This window comes from Carcharhinus amblyrhynchos, chromosome 5 (genome assembly GCF_965287045.1).
Source record: "Carcharhinus amblyrhynchos chromosome 5, sCarAmb.v2.hapA, whole genome shotgun sequence".
Lineage (NCBI taxonomy): Eukaryota > Metazoa > Chordata > Chondrichthyes > Carcharhiniformes > Carcharhinidae > Carcharhinus > Carcharhinus amblyrhynchos.
This window is the reverse complement of record NC_137328.1, coordinates 70,571,808-70,589,731: the sequence shown is the minus strand read 5'-3', so window position 1 is coordinate 70,589,731 and position 17,924 is coordinate 70,571,808. Positions and strand designations below refer to the sequence as shown.

Sequence of the window (17,924 nt, the reverse complement as noted above, 5' to 3'; positions counted from 1 at the left end):
AGGTTTTTGATAGGCAAGGGGATTAAGGGTTATGGGGAGAGGGTGGGAATGTGGAACTGAGTCACGACAGATCAGCCATGATCTTATTGAATGGCGGGGCAGGCTCGAGGGGCTAGATGGTCTACTCCTGCTCCTATTTCTTATGTTCTTATTACATAAAGCAGGGTTGTATTTCCTGGAAGTTTGAAAATTATGGCTCATCGGATCGGCATTTTTAAAATATGGGAGCTGGTAGAATTGGTGGAGAGAAATTATTTACACTAGCTGGTGAATTCAGGACTAGTGACATTGTCTAAAAGCTATAAAGCCAAACCCCTCAGAAATAAAGTTAGGAAACATTAAAACATATCAAGGTGTTAAGGAATATGAACATAGATGGATAAACTGAGTTAGGTTGTAGATCAGTTGATCTCATTGAATGTACTTGAGGGGCTAAATGGCGAACTCCTGTCTCATCTTTCTTCCCCTCTCCATAACACTTGTTTGTCAGCAGCACTAAGGCCAACTGTAAGAATCATGTTGTTGCTCAACTTTAGGTAAACTATTTCATCACAGGCTAGGCAACATATCTGGCAGTTTGCTAGTTTGTGGGCCCTGGTGCACGAATTCAATCCCATGTCGTTTGTAATCTATCTGATAGACTGAAAGTAACAAAGCTCAAGCTGCTGTCAAATTTGTTTACAGAAGGTAATTGTAACTGAAAATATGTCAGATGTCTTTCTTTGCAAAGCTGTGTTCTGATTTAATTTTAAAGTTGGTTAGCTGTAGTAGTTTTTGAAATTGAACAAAGCAAATGTATTCTTGCTACCTTTATTGTTATTTCCATTAATCTTTCATTTCACTTATTACAGGGCACCTGAGTTCCTCATCAGTTCATCCAGCATGCCTTGCACCATATCTTCTGGCAACTTCTTGCTCAGATGAAAAAGTCAGATTCTGGCGATGTAAAGTGTCAGCTCATTTAGTATCTTCAGCAGCTGGGGATGGTGTGGAGAGTAACCTTACTTATTCTTGGGAAGAATGGCCTTTACTGATTGAAGAAGGAATTCAGAACAGTAGTGCTGTTAGTGTACCAGGAAGGCCGGTAGATGTAAGTTGTTCATACACGAGCCGGCTAGCAGTGGCATACAAACGAACAATACCAGTTAATGGACATTCCAGTAAACACTTCACCATGCACGTGGGTATATTTGAATGCGAATCAACTGGAGGCTCACAATGGATTCACGAGCAGACAATCCACTTAAATGACTTGACTCACACCGGTGCCATGTTGGATCCAAGAATCAGTATAGATAGTAACTTAGTGGTTTATAACAAACAGGAGTCATATCTGACCGATGATCATCAAATGACTTTTGATGCAAAACCTCTGGTTCATTTAGATTGGGTCTCCAAAGAGGATGGATCTCACATCTTAACTATAGGAATTGGATCTAAACTTGTAATGTATGGACAGGTTTCTGGAATAATACAAAATCAAACAAAAAAAGAAGCACCAGCAGTTTTCTCTCTCTCTTTATGGGATAGTGCCAAAGAAGTATCTCAATCTAGGTGGGTGCTTCTCAGAAGTGTGGATTTGGTTTCTTCAGTGGATGGATCATTGTCATTGCCAGTTTCACTTTCTTGGGTGCGTGATGGTATCCTAGTAGTGGGGATGGATTGTGAAATGCATGTTTATTCACAATGGCAACCACCTGACAAATTAGATCCAGTGATAACTGAAACTGAAAGTGGTAGTACTCCTTCAATAGTTAGTCTAGCAAAATATGGCAGTGCAAATGGTTCCAACCCTTACCTGTACAGAAAAACCCTGGCAAGGTCAATGACTGGGCTTGCTCAGAAATTTGGTGGCAAAAAGATTCCGTTTAATTGGAATATCGAAATGGAGGACTCTGGCCTTTTTGAAGCATCTCATGATTTGTCTCCTACTCTGCCTCAGTACCATCCTTTGCAGCTTTTGGAGTTAATGGACTTGGGTAAAATTCGACGGTCCAAAGCCATCCTGTCTCATTTGGTCAAATGTATTGCAGGAGAAGTAATCACTGTAAGTGACACTGAAACTAGCCACGAACGGCGGTTAAGATCTCTGACTATTAGTGCAAGTGGCAGCACTGCAAGAGACCCCTTAACCTCAAACAAAAGTGAAAATCCTGATTATACAGAAATAGACTCGATTCCTCCTCTTCCTCTGTGTGCACTTTTAGCTGCTGATGAAGATATTTCTCATACCACTTTTGAAAAGCCAGGCAAACGAACTAATATCAATGAGAAAAATGAAAGGCATTCAACGGGAAGCAATTATGATGAATTATTTGCCATGTCCAGGGTTGGTACGGATGACCTTGACAGCTTCAGTGTGGATGAAGACAGTAAAATGAAGGTTATTGATCTTTCCCAGTACAGTCTTACCTACTTTGGTCCTGAGCATGCTCGAGTACTGTCGAGTCACTTGCTTCATTCCAGTCTACCTGGTCTTACTAGCATGGAGCAAATGTTTTTAATGGCACTCGCAGATACCATGGCAACTATCAGCACTGACATAGGGGAAAGCAGAGAAAGAACCCAAGGTAACATGTTTTGCTACAGTGAAAGCTTTATTTTTAATTCAAAACCTTTTGTGAACAACTTGTATTCTCAATGTCAGTGTAAATTATTTTAACATATTAATTTTGAGATTCTTTGAAGGCATGCGAGTACTTTTTTATTGTGACGTATGTTATGTGCTTAAGGCAAGCTTTTTGGTAAACATACTTTGACTTTGTAATATGTCACCATCTTTTTTCTAATGCAGACTGAGTACATTTTTCCGGTTGTCAGAACACGAAAAATATTGAGCATCTACATATCACTCATAGATGTCAGTATTGGTCAAGTTATAGATACAAGACGTTCAGTTATGCAGCATGGTGACACAGTGGTTAGCACTGCTGCCTCACAGATTCAGAGTCTATTATAAAAATCTGTAAGGTGCACAAATCTGAATGAACTGATGATTTTACAGTTAATAATTTTATCAATATTCTTCCAAAGTTAGTACTTCATTTTGCATTCAGTTTTAATATGTCAGTTGGCATAAGAAAGATAGAATCATAGAAAAACTACAGCACAAACAGGCCCTTTGGCCCACAAGTTGCGCCGATCTTATCTCTACCTACTAGGCTTACCTGTAACCCGCAATCCTATTAAGTCCCATGTACTCATCCAGAAGTCTCTTGAAAGACCCTAACAAATTTGCCTCCACCACCACCAACGGCAGCCGATTCCACTCACCCACCACTCTGAGTGAAAAACTTAACCCTGACATCTCTGTACGTACTCCCCAGCACCTTAAACGTGTGTCCTCTTGTGGCAGCCATTTCAGCCCTGGGGAAAAGCCCCTGAGAGTCCACCTGATCAATACCTTTCATCATCATATACACCTCTATCAGGTCCCCTCTCATCCTTCATCTCTCTAAGGAGAAAAGGTTGAGCTGTCTCAGCCTATCCTCATAAGGCATGCCACCCAATTCAGGTAACATCCTTGTAAATCTCCTCTGCACCCTTTCCACATCTTTCCTGTAATGAGGTGACCAGAACTGAGCACAGTACTCCAAGAGGGTCTGACCAGGGTCTTATACAGCTGCAGCATTATCTCCTGACTCCTAAACTCAATTCCTTGATTGATGAAGGCCAGTACGTCATTCGCCGCCTTAAGCCGCACCTGCGCAAGGATATTTTGGCCTTGGAGGGAGTGCAGAGGAGGTTTACTAGGCTGATACCGGAGTTGAGGGGGTTGAGCTATGAGGAGAGGCTGAATAAACTAGGCTTGTACTCGTTAGAGTTTAGAAGAATGAGGGGAGATCTCATTGAGACGTATAAGATGATGAATGGGATGGATAGGATAGAGGTGGAAAGACTCTTCCCGCTCAAAAAAGACAGTAGGACTAGGGGGCACAGCCTCAAGATAAAGGGGGGGAGGTTCAGAACGGAGTTGAGGAGGAACTTCTTCACTCAAAGGGTGGTGAATCTCTGGAATTCTCTGCCCGTTGAAGTGGTGGAGGCTGCCTCGCTAAATATTTTTAAGAAGCGGGTTGATGGGTTTTTGATAAGAGAGGGGATTAAGGGTTATGGGGAGAGGGCAGGAAAGTGGAACTGAGCCACGACAGATCAGCCATGATCTTATTGAATGGCGGGGCAGGCTCGAAGGGCCAGATGGCCTACTCCTGCTCCTATTTCTTATGTTCTTATGTTCTTACCTGCGATTTGAGAGTCCTATGAACCCGGACCCTAAGATCCTTCTGATCTTCCACACTGCTAAGAGTCTTGCCCTTAATATTATATTTCTTCATCCCATTTGACCTGCCAAAATGTACCACTACACAGTTATCTGGGTTGAAGTCCATCTGCCACTTCTCTGCCCAGTCTTGCATCCTATCTATGTCATGCTGCAACTTCTGACATCCCTCCAAACTATCCACAACACCTCCGACCTTCATGTCACCGGCAAGCTTACCAACCCATCCCTCCACTTCCTCATCCAGGTCATTTATAAAAATTACAAACAGCAAGGGTCCCAGAACAGATCCCTGGGGCACTCCACTGGTGACCAAACTCCATGCAGAAAAAGACCCATCGACAACCACTGTCTGCCTTCTGCGGGCAAGCCAGCTCTGGATCCACAAAGCAACGTCCCCTTGGATCCCATGCCCCTTCACTTTCTCAATAAGCCTTGCATGGGGGACCTTATTGAACGCCTTGCTGTAGTCCATATAAACCACATCCAGCACTCCTTCCTTCGTCAATGTGTTTAGTCACATTTTCAAAAAACTCAACCAAGCTCATAAGACATGATCTGCCTTTAACAAAGCCGTGCTGACTACTTTCGATCATACTATACTTCTCTAAATGTTCATAAATCCTGTCTCAGGATCTTTTCCATCAACTTACCAACCACTGAGGTTAGACTCACTAGTCGATAATTTCCTGGGCTACTTCTATTCCCTTTCTTGAATATAGGAACCTGTAGTTGGTTATGGTCATTATGTAGTTCCATTGACAAAGCTTTGAAATTTCTGCCTCAGTTCTGCTGCAATCTTGCTTTGTTAATTTTTTAAAAATCTTTCATTCAATAATTTGCCATGAACAACAACAGGTAACTTATAAGCAGGTTTTTGCATTTCTTAAATTATTCTAAAATGTCAGTTATAACTGGACTACATGCATACTAAACAATGGAAGCAGCATGAGATAGATAAGCTGAGCTGAGCAATCAAACAAACAATGAGTAAGATCAAAGTTCTGCAGTCCTGCCATACCCCAGGATGTAGTTGCAGAAGTTTATAGGGTGGAGCAGTAGACCCAACAATTTTCAGCTGCTTTACCAGTGACCTTCCCTCCAACATAAGGTCAGAAGTGGAGATGTTTGCTGATGATTGCATTATGTTCAGTACTGTTAGTAGCTCCTCAACCGCTGAAGCAATTCTTGTCCATTTACAACAGGACTTAGACTAACTTTCAATCTTGGACTGATAAATAGAAAGTGATATTTGTACCACAAGAGTGTTAGACAATGACCATCTCCAGCAACAGAGAATCTAATCATCTCCCCTTGGCATTCAATAGCATTACCATCACTATCAATATCCCAGTAGCTACCAGTGACCAGAAACGAAACTGTAGTCATAAAATACTGTGGCTACAAGAACAAGTCAGAGACTGGGGATTCTGCAGTGTGTAACTCACATCCTGTCTCCCCAAAGCCTGTCCACCATCTATAAAGCAAAAGTCAGAAATGTGATGGAATGTTCACTATTTGTCTGGATGTGTGTGGCTCCAACAGCACTTGAGGACGTTACCCAGGACAAAGCCGTCCACTTGATTGGCTCCCCATTCACCAAGCTAAACATCTACTCCCTTCACCACTGACGTGCAATGGTAGCAGTGTATGAAATGCAAGATGCACTGCGACAACTTGCCAACGCTCCTTCAAAGCACCTTCCAAATCTGCCACCTCTACCACCTAGAAGGACAAGCGCAGCAGACATCTAGGAACACCACCAGTTGCAAGATCCCTTCCAAGTCCCACAATAATCTGACTTGGAACTATATTGCCATTCCTTCATAGTCACTGGATCAAATTCCTTTCTTATTTTGAGTGTATCTGTGCCATATGGATTGCAGCAGTTCACGAAAGTGGATCACCATCTCAAGGGAAAAAAGAGCTAAGAAATAATGTTGACCTTGCCAGCAATGTATACACCTGGTGATAGAAAGAGAAAAAAATAATGAATGGTGATGCACAAATAAACAGCTGTCTGGAGAGAAGCCTTCATAACCATCGCTATCCTCATGGAGCCAACACTTGAGTGCAGAAGGCAAGGCAAAGCATTTGCAACCATCTTCAGCCAGAGGTGCTGAGAGGATATTCATTTCTGCCTCTATGCGAGATCCCCAGCATCACTGATGCCAATCTTCAACCAACTCGATTCACTCCACATGATATCATGAAACTGCAGAAGGCACTGGATACAGTAAAGGATATGGGCCTTGAAAGCATCCCATCTGTAGTACAGAAGACTTGTGCTCCAGAATTAAGTGTTCCCCAAGTAAGTTTTTCTGAAACAGTTACAACGCAAGCATGTGCCCCTAAATATGGAAATTTACGCAGAGAAACACCCTGTCCACAAAAAGCGGGACAATCTAATCCAGCCAGTTATCAAACTATCAGTCTCCTCTTGATGGTCACCAAAATGATGGAAGATGGTATTGACAGCAATGACCTGCTCACTGGCTCTCAGATTGAGTTCCAAACTTCATCACAATCTTGGTTTAAAAATGCTTATAAAGAACAGAGTTCAAGAGCTGAGGTGAGAGTGACTGGCCTTGACATCGAGGCAGAATTTGACCAAGTCTGGCATCAAGCCTCCCAAGCAAAATTGAAATCAATAGGATCCAGGGAAGGAAGGCTCTACTAGTTGGAGTCGTACCTAGCACAAAGGAGCATGTTTGTGTTTGTTGGAGACAGATCATCTCAGTTCCAGGACATCACTGCAGAAGTTCCTCAGTGTAGTGTCCTAGACCCAACCATTTTCAACTGTGTCATCAATGACCTCCTTCCATCATAAAATCTGAAAAGAGGACACCCACTAATGATTATACAGTACCATTTGTGATTCATCTGATACTGAAGCAGTCCACGTGCAACAAGATCAGCACAACCTTCAGGCTCGGGGTGATAAGTAACATTTACATCACTTGAGTGTCAAGCAGTGACTATCTCTAACAGTAGAGAATCTGACCATCTCCCATTGACATTCAAAGACATACCAATGCTGAATCCCCCCAGAATCAACATTCTGGGAGATGCCATTAACCTGAAATTTAACAAGACTAGCCATAACCCATGTTCAATTCTGGCCTCTGGTCCCTGAATGTGTGGAGTTTGTATGTTCTCTCCATGTCTGCATGGGTTTCCTCTAGGTGCTCTGGTTTCCAAAGATGTGCAGGTTAGATGGATTGGCCATGCTAAATTGTCCCTTACTGTCAGGGGGAATAGCAGGATAAATGTATGCAGTTACGGGGATAGGGTGGGATTATTGTTAGTCCAGGCTTGATGAGCTGGATGGCCTCTTTCTGCGCTGTAGGGATCCGATGATTCTTTATAAATTATGCGGTTACATGAGAAGGTCAGAGACTTGGATTCTGCGTCGAGTTACTCAACTCCTGTCCACCATCCACAAGGCACAAGTCAGGAGTGTGATAGAATAACCTCCATGTGCCTGGATGCACACAGCATTAGTAACACTCAAGAAAACCAACACTATCTGGGGGCAAAACAACTTGTCAAATAACGTTCCATCCACCATCTTAATTCATTCCAAAGTGTGATTTGGAAGAGAGCTTGCAGGTTTTGCTGCCCTTGGACTTCTAGGTGGTACACATCACAGATTTGGAAGGAGTTGTACTGCTGCCACTATCTTGACTTGGAATTATATTGTCATTCCTTCACATGCTGGATCAAAATCCTGGAATGTTCTTCCTTGCAGCGCTGTGGGGTACTTACACAAATTAAACTTCACTGGTTCAAGAAGGTGTCTCGTCATCATTTTTCAAGGACAGTTAGCGATGGGCAGTAGATGCCAGTCATTCCGCCGACGCTCACATCCCATTAAAGAATAAAAACTGATGTTGCATTTGGCCTTTTGTCTGAGGGCTTAATCTCACACATATATGATTAAGGCTGTATCAATTTCCATTGTCTGTTGTAATAGTAAACTAGCAGCACTGTGGATTTTCTGCTGAACTCCATGGTGAAGGGCACCATCAAGGTTAAAAGTGATGTGAGAAGGTAAGTCAAAAATAATGATTGGATATGCCAAATTTAGATTTTAAAAGCCTGAAGGTTGTTCAATTAAATAAGTAATGAGGGGCAAGATTTTCTACCGTTTAGAGTTATGGGTAAAGAAAGTATTGAAGTGCATGTTATCACCACCATGGAAATGTACGAAAGAGGAAAACTTCATGAAAAGCTGTAGGAAGGCATGAAACTCGAGAGGGACAACGGAGGAAATGTCAGAAGAGTACTTGGCCATCCTAGAGTCAATAAAACTACCGAAGTTTGGGACACAGTGATTGGAAAATAATGTGAGAGAAGAATGTCTAAAAGATAACTAACTTTTTCTCCAAAGCTGCATAAAGTGCAAGAAATTAATTAGTAATCTCTTCCCAGATTTTTCAAGTCTTAAATGATTCAAGTTTTAAGTTGAGGGAATAAAAGTTAAAATATCACAAGAAAAAAATCAAGCGTGGAAAAGGTAATTTGGACTATTTCCTAATAAGGGAAGAGGAGGAGTCAGAATCTGGGATAAAAAATGTGAGATCCGAGCTGAACTTATGAGTACTTATTTTCAATGAAAACTGACTTACATGGTAAGATATTTCAATGGTGATTAAAAGATTTTTCAATATTATAATATATTGCTGTGGCTTAAAAAATGAATTTTAAAACAGTTTGCAATCAGACTTTTTGGATTAAAAGAAAATAATAGTTTAAATGTATTTCTGTTAAGTATTTGAGAGATTTCAAGTCATCAAACCCTTTTCATTCAACTATCTAGATTGTAAATTCTTAACAGCAGTTAGGTCCTCTGTTGCATCTGACCTAACAAGATACAAACAGCCAGAATTTATGAATCAAGTATAATTTATTAAGCAAGTTGGCGTGCACACTTAATGAAAGCAGTAAAAATGGCTTGTAACTTTTTTTAATCCTACAAGGCCCCTATGATTTCTTGAATGCTGACAGCATGGACAATGTCTTCTTCCTTCTTTGAAATAGTGGTGAACAATGTAGCTATGGAATCTGGCCACAGAAGCAATGGTGAAACTGTACCTAAACAGGCTGAAATTCTCAACTTTTATCCTGAATGTTCCCCTTCCCTTATTGGGAAATAGCCCAATTTAACTCTTCTCATAGGTTAAGGGTAAGGATTACCTGGTATCACCCCACCGCTGAACTGAGAATTGTCATCTTGAGACAAATGTCCATCTCTATTTCCTGTGCCCCATTGTGAACAAATGACACATCCTTTTAGATACAGGTTACAGCTAAGCAAACAATGTTACATCCTCTTATCAATAATACAACCTGTTGTAAGCAGTTCACACTTTTTTGTTTATATCCAGTTCAATCCAATCAAAGTCCAATTCAAAGTCTCAGCTAGTGAGATATTCCAGATCCAAGCTGACAAGACACACTCACCACTTCCTGTCTTGGGCTTGATCTGCATGATCTAAGCTGATTGGTGCAGGCATTGCACCTCCTCTAAGGTTTGATCTTATTTGCATCTTAGCCAAAAGGCCTAACTGCTACTTTTTAAAAAATTTCTTCAAATGAAGCCTCAGTGTAACCTCATGACTCAGTGTAACTACCCTTGATCTTAGCCAAAAGGCCAAGAAGCAGTTCCTATAAATATGATGGCCCATCCCCATGCATGCTAAGGAAATTAAGAACAAATGCTAGCAGTGTAAGATATCTTCATGAAATATATACCTTTTACTGTAAATATGGTTAATAGATCAAGTTTTTAACAGTCCTAAGTCAATTCAAATGTGGGGATTTGTCTAACAGATCTCAAAATAAAGAAGCCATGTTAAGTTCAAAACCTTTTGTTGCTTTAAGCTTTGCATTTACTAGAAATTTTTGCAACTTTTAAGGTTACCAAGAAGAATAGCAATTCTCACAGTCACAGCTGCTTTCCTGTAACCAACTGCTTAACTTTTTTATTGTCTTACTCAGAAGACAAATTCAAACTGAATTATTTGAAATGTGGTTAAGATAAAATCCAGAAACATTACTTTAAAGTGATATAGAACCCTAAGAACTAGTGGTGTTATCTGGTCTTTAATCAAAATTACTGTTAATTGATGAATAATCATGGATAAATAGTGCTAATTGTTTTTGTGCAAATTCCCAATGTGTTTCTATCCCATGAAGCTCTGTGCCAAATCGTGAAATTTACTGCAACATGTAATCAATGATGCTTCAGAATAATGAATCTCTAACTCTGCCCAATTCGGAGCTTCAGTGCGACTTTATTGACAGTATGAATTGAGAGTTGGAATGTGGAGGCCCATATCCTCTGGTCTCCAGAGATTCAGAGACTGGATGTACCCCAATTACCAACAAGACCCATTGAAAGTCATAATGCAATGACTCCGTGGGAATTGTGTATAAGTTTGAACTTCCAATGGTCAATTCCCATGGTCACCAGGACCCTTGGAAGAAGCCTTCAACTATTGAGTTAGAGTTGAGTGTTTGGATTATTCCAGTTTAGTTACCTGAATAGTTAACTAGCAAATGTTAGACAGAAAAATCTAGAGTAACTCCTGAATAACAATGCAAGTGGATCCCTCAACTCCTCCATCTTCTCTAAACCTTCACTGCAACCTGTGACTCCCCTGACTCTACTTCACTACCCAACCCAGTTTCCACCCTATACTATTACCTACTTGGCTCATTCATCCTACCCATTTACCTTATCCACCCTACAACATTCATTCACTACTACACTGAAAAGCTGTTTAAAGATCCTCAAGCTTTTCATTGTATTAGTGAATACTTACCAGTATAAGACATCTAGTGTCAGAAAAAAGGACTGTCTCTTCTGTGGGATTCCTTTTACCAATGTCTCCAAGGTTTCCTGTGCTGTCTGATTTCTGCAGGAACTTGCATTGAAAGATTGGCAGAAACATCGGAGGAAGTTAAGTGGGTAAATCATCAAAACAAGGTCAGAAATAGGTGTTCCGACTCTGGGAAGATTTGTGCTGGAATGCTTTGCCACAGGGTCATTACTGCATGCTTTAGTAGGATTTTTAAAGGAAATTTGAATAAACATTTTGAACACAGGAAGATGAAGATCTAGTGGGAGAGTGGGGAAGCAGGATTAATTTCATGGTGCTTGTAATCTCTACAAACACAATAGAAAGTTCTATTAACCAATGCAAAGTAACCTTCTCTGACATTTATTTATAGCCCAAGAATTTTGGAAATTGAAATTACTTGGCATACTAATAAATCAAGTATTTCCTTTATTCTAGGTGGAGAAACCCTTGATGAATGTGGATTGAGATTTCTTTTAGCCATGCGACTCCATACATTCCTATTGACATCATTACCCCTAGTCTATCGAGCACAACTTCTTCGTCAAGGTAAATCAATAAAAATAGTGGAGTAATTCCTATCTAATCTAATTAGAGATATAACTGGAATTGTAATTACTATACACAATACCTTATGACTGAATTTAACATACACAATATTTGTCTAACTTTCCATCTGGTATGTCATATGGAACCTTAGCAATGCAGCTTCTATAATGTGCTTTGTTTAGCCTTCATTTATACGCTTGCCTTGTGATGTGTGAACAATCCTATACAGCCCTAATGTAGAATAAATTTCAAGAAAAACATTTAGAATGATTAAATATACTATCTCCGTGACAATTTCAAAAATTTATTTTTAATCTATTTATTTATGACATATAAACTTTGCTGGCAATTTTGGCATATAGTGCACATTCATCGTTGCCTTTGAAAAGGTTGGGATGAACTGCAGCCTTGACTTTCTGCAGTCCTTGTGGTAAGGATGCTCCATAGTGCTGTTTAGTGGGAATTCCAGGATTTTGGCCCAAAGACAGTGAAGGAACAGTGATGCGTGTCCATGACTCAGAGGGAATGTTGGAGGTGATTCAAAGGTCTCTACTGCTCATGTGCTTTGAGGTGGTGTAAGTCACAGGTTTGAGAAACTCTGTCAAAGACATCTTCATGAGTGACTGCATTGCATTTATTAGATGGTACACGTTGCAGCCACTTTGAAACCTATCTTTAAGGTGTTGGGTGAGGTACTGATCAGATGAATTGCTCTGTTTTGGATGGTGTCAAGCTTCATGAATGTTGTTGGAGTTGTAGAGATTCCATCATTCTATTAATTGTGACCTGAAGATGGCAGATAGGCTTCAGGGAGTCAGGAGATGAGTCGCTCATTGAACAATACCCAGTTCCTGACCTGCTCTTGTCGCCACAATATTTATGTGGTCCAGCTAAGTTTCTGGTTAATGGTATTGACCAATAATGTTTGATGAGAGAAGTTTGTTGTTGATAATGTTTTTGAATGTTATAGGTGTGGTTAGCCTCTTGCAGGCAGTTGTGTGTGATCTATGAACCGAGCCTGGATGCTGTCTGGGACTTGCTTTATGTAGGTGCAGACTGCCTCATTACCTGAGGAGTTTCAAACAGAGGCAGACTTGCACTGAAATACACTGTGCCTAGGCACAGGGCCCCACAGTGAAGGGGCTTTGTACTCACTGGTGTCTATGGGGGCACCAGTCAGAGTGTGATTTTGCTCTGCATTGCTGCTGATAGGCTATTGGCCAGAAATGCAGAGTGATATTAGACTGATTGGTCGAGTCCCCTTCAGGCAGGAAAACTCATTGTGTCATTGAAGTCACTTCATTCAGGGTAAGTCTTTCTCCTCAGCAATTTTAAATAACAGTTGTGTCAAAATTATTTAGACTGGGCTTTGTGTTTTTTTTAAAAAAGACAAAATTATCAAATTCGACTAAGTAAAGCCTCAGGACAGAGAAGTCACAGTGGAAGCGTGAGCGCAGCATGTCCTGCATGGCTCCCTGCAGGCTCTCAGCATCCCCTGGGTAAAGAGCCCCTCTCAGAGAGGATCACGGACTGCTGATTGAAGAGCTCACTACAGATCTCTGGGTGCCATCTAAGTAAACTTGCAACTTGTTCTTACTGCCCTAGGTCCCTGCTGTCAAATTGTCCCCAGCGCTGAAATCCACTTCCAAGTTCCCCAAGACGCTGGGGCCAGAGCATCCGAGCATTCCCTAGGAAAGGACTACTCAGCAACCGAGACTTTATTGTGGCACTCTCGGAAATATGAAATCGCTAACAGCAACAATGGAGTACAATGTTAGCAAGTGTGAGGTTATCCACTTTGGCAGGAATAATAGTAGGAGAGCTTACTATTTCAAGGGCAAAAAGCTGCAGCATGCTACGGTGCAGAGGGACCTGGGGGTCCTTGTGCATGAATCGCAAAAACCCAGTCTGCAGGTGATCAAGAAGGCGAATGGGATGTTGCCTTTATAGCGAGGGGGATAGAATATAAAAGCAGGGAGGTCTTGCTGCAACTGTACAGGGCACTGGTGAGGCCGCAGCTGGAGTACTGTGTGCAGTTTTGATCGCCGCACTTGCGCAAGGATATTTTGGCCTTGGAGGGAATGCAGAGGAGGTTCACTAGGCTGATACCGGAGATGAGGGGGTTGGACTATGAAGAGAGGCTGAATAGACTGGGTCTGTACTCGTTGGAGTTTAGAAGGATGAGGGGGGATCTTATAGAGACGTACAAGATAATGAAGGGGATGGATAGGGTAGAGGTAGAGAGATTCTTCCTGCTCAGAAAGGACAGCAGGACTAGAGGACACAGCCTCAAGATTAGGAGGGGGGGGGGGCAGTTTAGAACGGAGTTGAGGAGGAACTTCTTCATTCAAAGGGTGGTGAATCTCTGCCTGTTGAAGTGGTGGAGGCTACCTCGCTAAATACATTTAAGACACGGGTAGATAGGTTTTTGGTAGGCAAGGGAATTAAGGGTTATGGGGAGAAAGCGGGAAAGTGGAACTGAGCCACTTCATATCAGCCATGATCTTATTGAATGGCGGGGCAGGCTTGAAGGGCTAGATGGCCTACTCCTGCTCCTATTTCTTGTGTTCTTATTGTTCTTAACAAGGAATAAATAACAATTATTTGCTTTGGAGCAGCTTCGTGGCATCTGCGGCTTCCGCCTCTTTTTGCTTATAACACCAACACAGTGGAAAACCAATTGCATTCTGGCAGCTGCCATCCAAGTCAACACAGCATGAAAAACCTTCCCATAGACTTCACAATAAAAACAGTGTATATGTGTGAGTAAGGGATAGTGAGAGGAGTGAGTTATTAAAGAGTGTGTGTGTGGGCCTTCGCACCTGTATTAGATTAAAAGTCTGCAGCAATTTAATTAATTCAGTGAGAGAGAAGTGCTTGTTACAAAGGCTCCTTAATGCCACATTCAAGGTAACCATTCTCATCTCATCTGTTGAATTTGGCTGTTTTGTTCCTGTTTGGACTAGGCTGTAACAAGGTCTAGAGCTAAACTGTCCTAGCAGAATCCAAACCAAACATCAGTGAAGAGGTTATTAGTGAGTTAGTGCTGCTTGGTAGAATTCTTGATAGCCTCATTTTTCTGACGATTGAGAGAAACCAATGGGGTCATGTTTGAATGGATTTTTTTTGTTTTTTGTAGGTGGAACACCCTGGACAGTTACTCATGTTGTTTGGAAGATGTCATTGTTGTAGGTATACTGGAACAGTTTAGCTGGAAGTACAGATAGTTCTGGAGTACAAGTTTTCAGTACTGTAGCCAGGATGTTTTTGGGTCCCATAGCTTAAACCATAGCTAGTGGTTTTAGCCATTTCTTGATACCATGTTTATTGAATCAAATTGCTTGAAACTGGCATTTGTGATGCTGGGGATTTCAGGAGGAAGCGTTAATTGATTATCAAATTAGCACTTCTAATGGAAAATGATTGCAAATTCATCACTTTGTTTCTTGCACTCAGTTACTGGTCCCACCATCATTCAAAATAGGGATAGTCATGGAATTTCCTCCTTTTAGTTGTTTAATGTCCAGCGCCATTCATAATTATGGCAGGACTGAGCACTTTGATCTGATCGGTTAGTTGTGAGATGACTTAACTCAGTCCATAGCATCTACTTCAATTTTCAGCCCTGTGTGTGTAGTTTCACCGAGTTGGCACCTTATTTTTAGGTGCTGTGCTTGGCATATTCTCCTACACTCTTCATTGAACCAGGATTGATTGCCTGGTTTGCTGGTAATAGTAGTGACCATATACCAAGAGATGAGTTTATAGATTGTGGTGGAATGGTATTCTGCTTCTGCTAGCCCACACAGCACCTCATGGATGCTCAGTTTTGAGCTACTGGAACTGTGCTTAGTCTGTCTGTTTAGCATGATGATGGTGCCATACAACACAGTGAAGGATGGCCTCCTTGTGAAGATGAGACTTGTTTCCAACAATACTATGCAGTGGCTACTTCTACCAGCGGTATCATGGCAGATGCATGTGAAGTATCATTGTTTGGTAGATTGATGAGGATGAGTTTAAATGACTCTTTTTTTCCCTTGTTCTGGTTCTCTCACCACCAGCTAAGACCCAGTTTGGTGACCACTGGTGGTACCACTGAGGATTACTGTTACTTTAGCCACTGGTGGTACAACCGAGCATCACTTGGATGATGGGCATTGAAGTTCCCCTGTGTTGATACAGATCATACTTGTTACATACTTTAGCATACTAATTTATTGATAATGTAGGAAATAATCCTAAGAGGGTTTTCTTGCCCATGTTTGACCTGATGACGTAAAATCTGGAGCTAATGTTGGCACTCACTTCAAACTGTGCACCAATGTGCTGCAACCTCTGGTCAGGCTGTATTGCTGATGGGATGAGGTAAAATCAGGGAAGGTGAGTCAGAGGCATTGGCTAATCAGTTGAATTCTGAGTATGACTCTATCATGCTTGCCGACCCTGTCAAACAACTTTGGCATATGTCTCCAGATGTTACTGAAGAAGACCTTGTGAAGTTGACTGGTCTATACCTTTATCATGTCTGAGTTCAAAGCTATTTGGTGGTCCATCTGGTTATATTGTTGGGCATGTTACATTTTGATACAACTCAATGACTTGTTAGGCCATTTCAGAAGGCAGTTAAAAGTTAATCATGTTGCTCGTAGGCCAAACTGGATAAGAATGGCCAGTTTCCTTCCCTAAAGGACAGTAACCAGGGCACCCAGAGAAAACCCACAGACATTGGGACAATGTGCAAACTCCACACGGTCACCCAAGGCCAGAATTGAACCCAGGTCCCTGAAGCTGTGAGGCAGCAGTGCTAACCGCTGTGCCACTGTGTACTCTTTTTAACCAAATTCAAATTCACAATCTGCAACTTTGGAGTTTGAATTCACGTTGCTGGATTTCATATCTAGGTCACTGGATTACTAGGGATCATAGTCACTATAGTGCCGTATCCTTTGTGTTTGACTTGTGGACGTGTATTTTTGTTTACTACAGGTTTGTCTACTTGTCATTTTGCCTGGGCCTTTCATTCGGAGGCAGAAGAAGAGCTGCTAAACATGATTCCTGCAATGCAAAGAGGGGATCCCCACTGGTCAGAGCTTAGAGCCATGGGAGTTGGCTGGTGGGTGCGCAGTACAAATATTCTTCGCAGATGTATAGAAAAGGTACCATGCATTCTTTTATTTTTTCATGTTTCTATTTTGAAAAAAGGATTGCTGTTATTTTTGCTGTGTTTTAATGCAGCTGGGATCACAAATGTTGATTTCCCCATTCCTCATGTATTGGCAGATAACACTGTTAACAAATGGACTTTTAAGAAAATTAAAGTTCCTATTAACAGCCTTTTTATGTGGGCCATCCATATGTCACCAGATCGTGTTTTAGTTCACCTGACGAAGGGGCTAACCCGAAAGCTTGCGAGTATATTATCAAATAAATAGGTTGGACTAAAACCTGGTGTTGTCAGACTTTTTACTTAGTTCAACAACACAGGAAGACTCATGCATCTTTGAGGTTTTTCAACTTAACTTAGTATACTATCTTTTCATGATATAATATTGAGAGTTTCTCTCCTGTCATCAAGATGTATATCCCTGAACAACAGTTTATTTTCCTGTTTTGAACATCAAATACACATACTAGGTGTCAGCCATGGCTCAGTAGATAGCAGTCTTGTGTCTTGAGTTGCAAGGTTCTGAATTAAGCCCACTCCAGGACTTGAGCAGAGAAAACAAAGCCAGTGCTCCTGTGCATCTTTCGGATGAGCTGCTAAACCAAGACTATATCTACCCTTAGGGCACACTATTCAAAGAACAAGGGTGTTATTTTAACTAATTGTTATCCCCCAGTCAGTGTCACAAAAAGTAACAGTATCACTGTGCTGATTGTGGGAAATAGCTATATGCAAATTGCTCAACTTGTTACTATCATTCAAACTTGCATAGTATTTGAAAAATATTTTGAGTGTAAAGCAGTAAGATATCTGATGATGAAAAGCATTAAATAAATATAAACTTATCCTTTTTGTTCTTTTGATTATGAAGCAATAATGCTTTCCTGGTACTTCTGTATATTTTTTTTCCTTTTTAAGAAGGAGGCAAACATTTCTTATTTAAATGTCACATAAAGTATGATTTGATTTTCTCCATCTCCAGCAGTAATTCTTGACATACTTGATATGTACCTTGCTGTTAATTAAAAGATGAATTCTGTTGTTAAGTTCTTTTTTGAGGTTCTGG

At 41.1% G+C, this 17,924-nt stretch overlaps 1 protein-coding gene across 2 annotated transcripts in view; it reads left to right on the top strand.

Annotated features, from left to right (window-relative positions):
• Positions 1–17,924, top strand: part of dmxl1 (Dmx like 1) — a 193,217-nt gene that overhangs the window by 96,691 nt on the left and 78,602 nt on the right. For both annotated transcript variants that reach the window (XM_080188967.1, XM_080188966.1), the window contains exons 18-20: positions 852–2,570; positions 11,581–11,691; positions 16,681–16,850. In XM_080188967.1, coding sequence (XP_080045093.1) covers positions 852–2,570; positions 11,581–11,691; positions 16,681–16,850 — 2,000 coding nt within the window. The remainder of the gene's footprint in view (positions 1–851; positions 2,571–11,580; positions 11,692–16,680; positions 16,851–17,924) is intronic.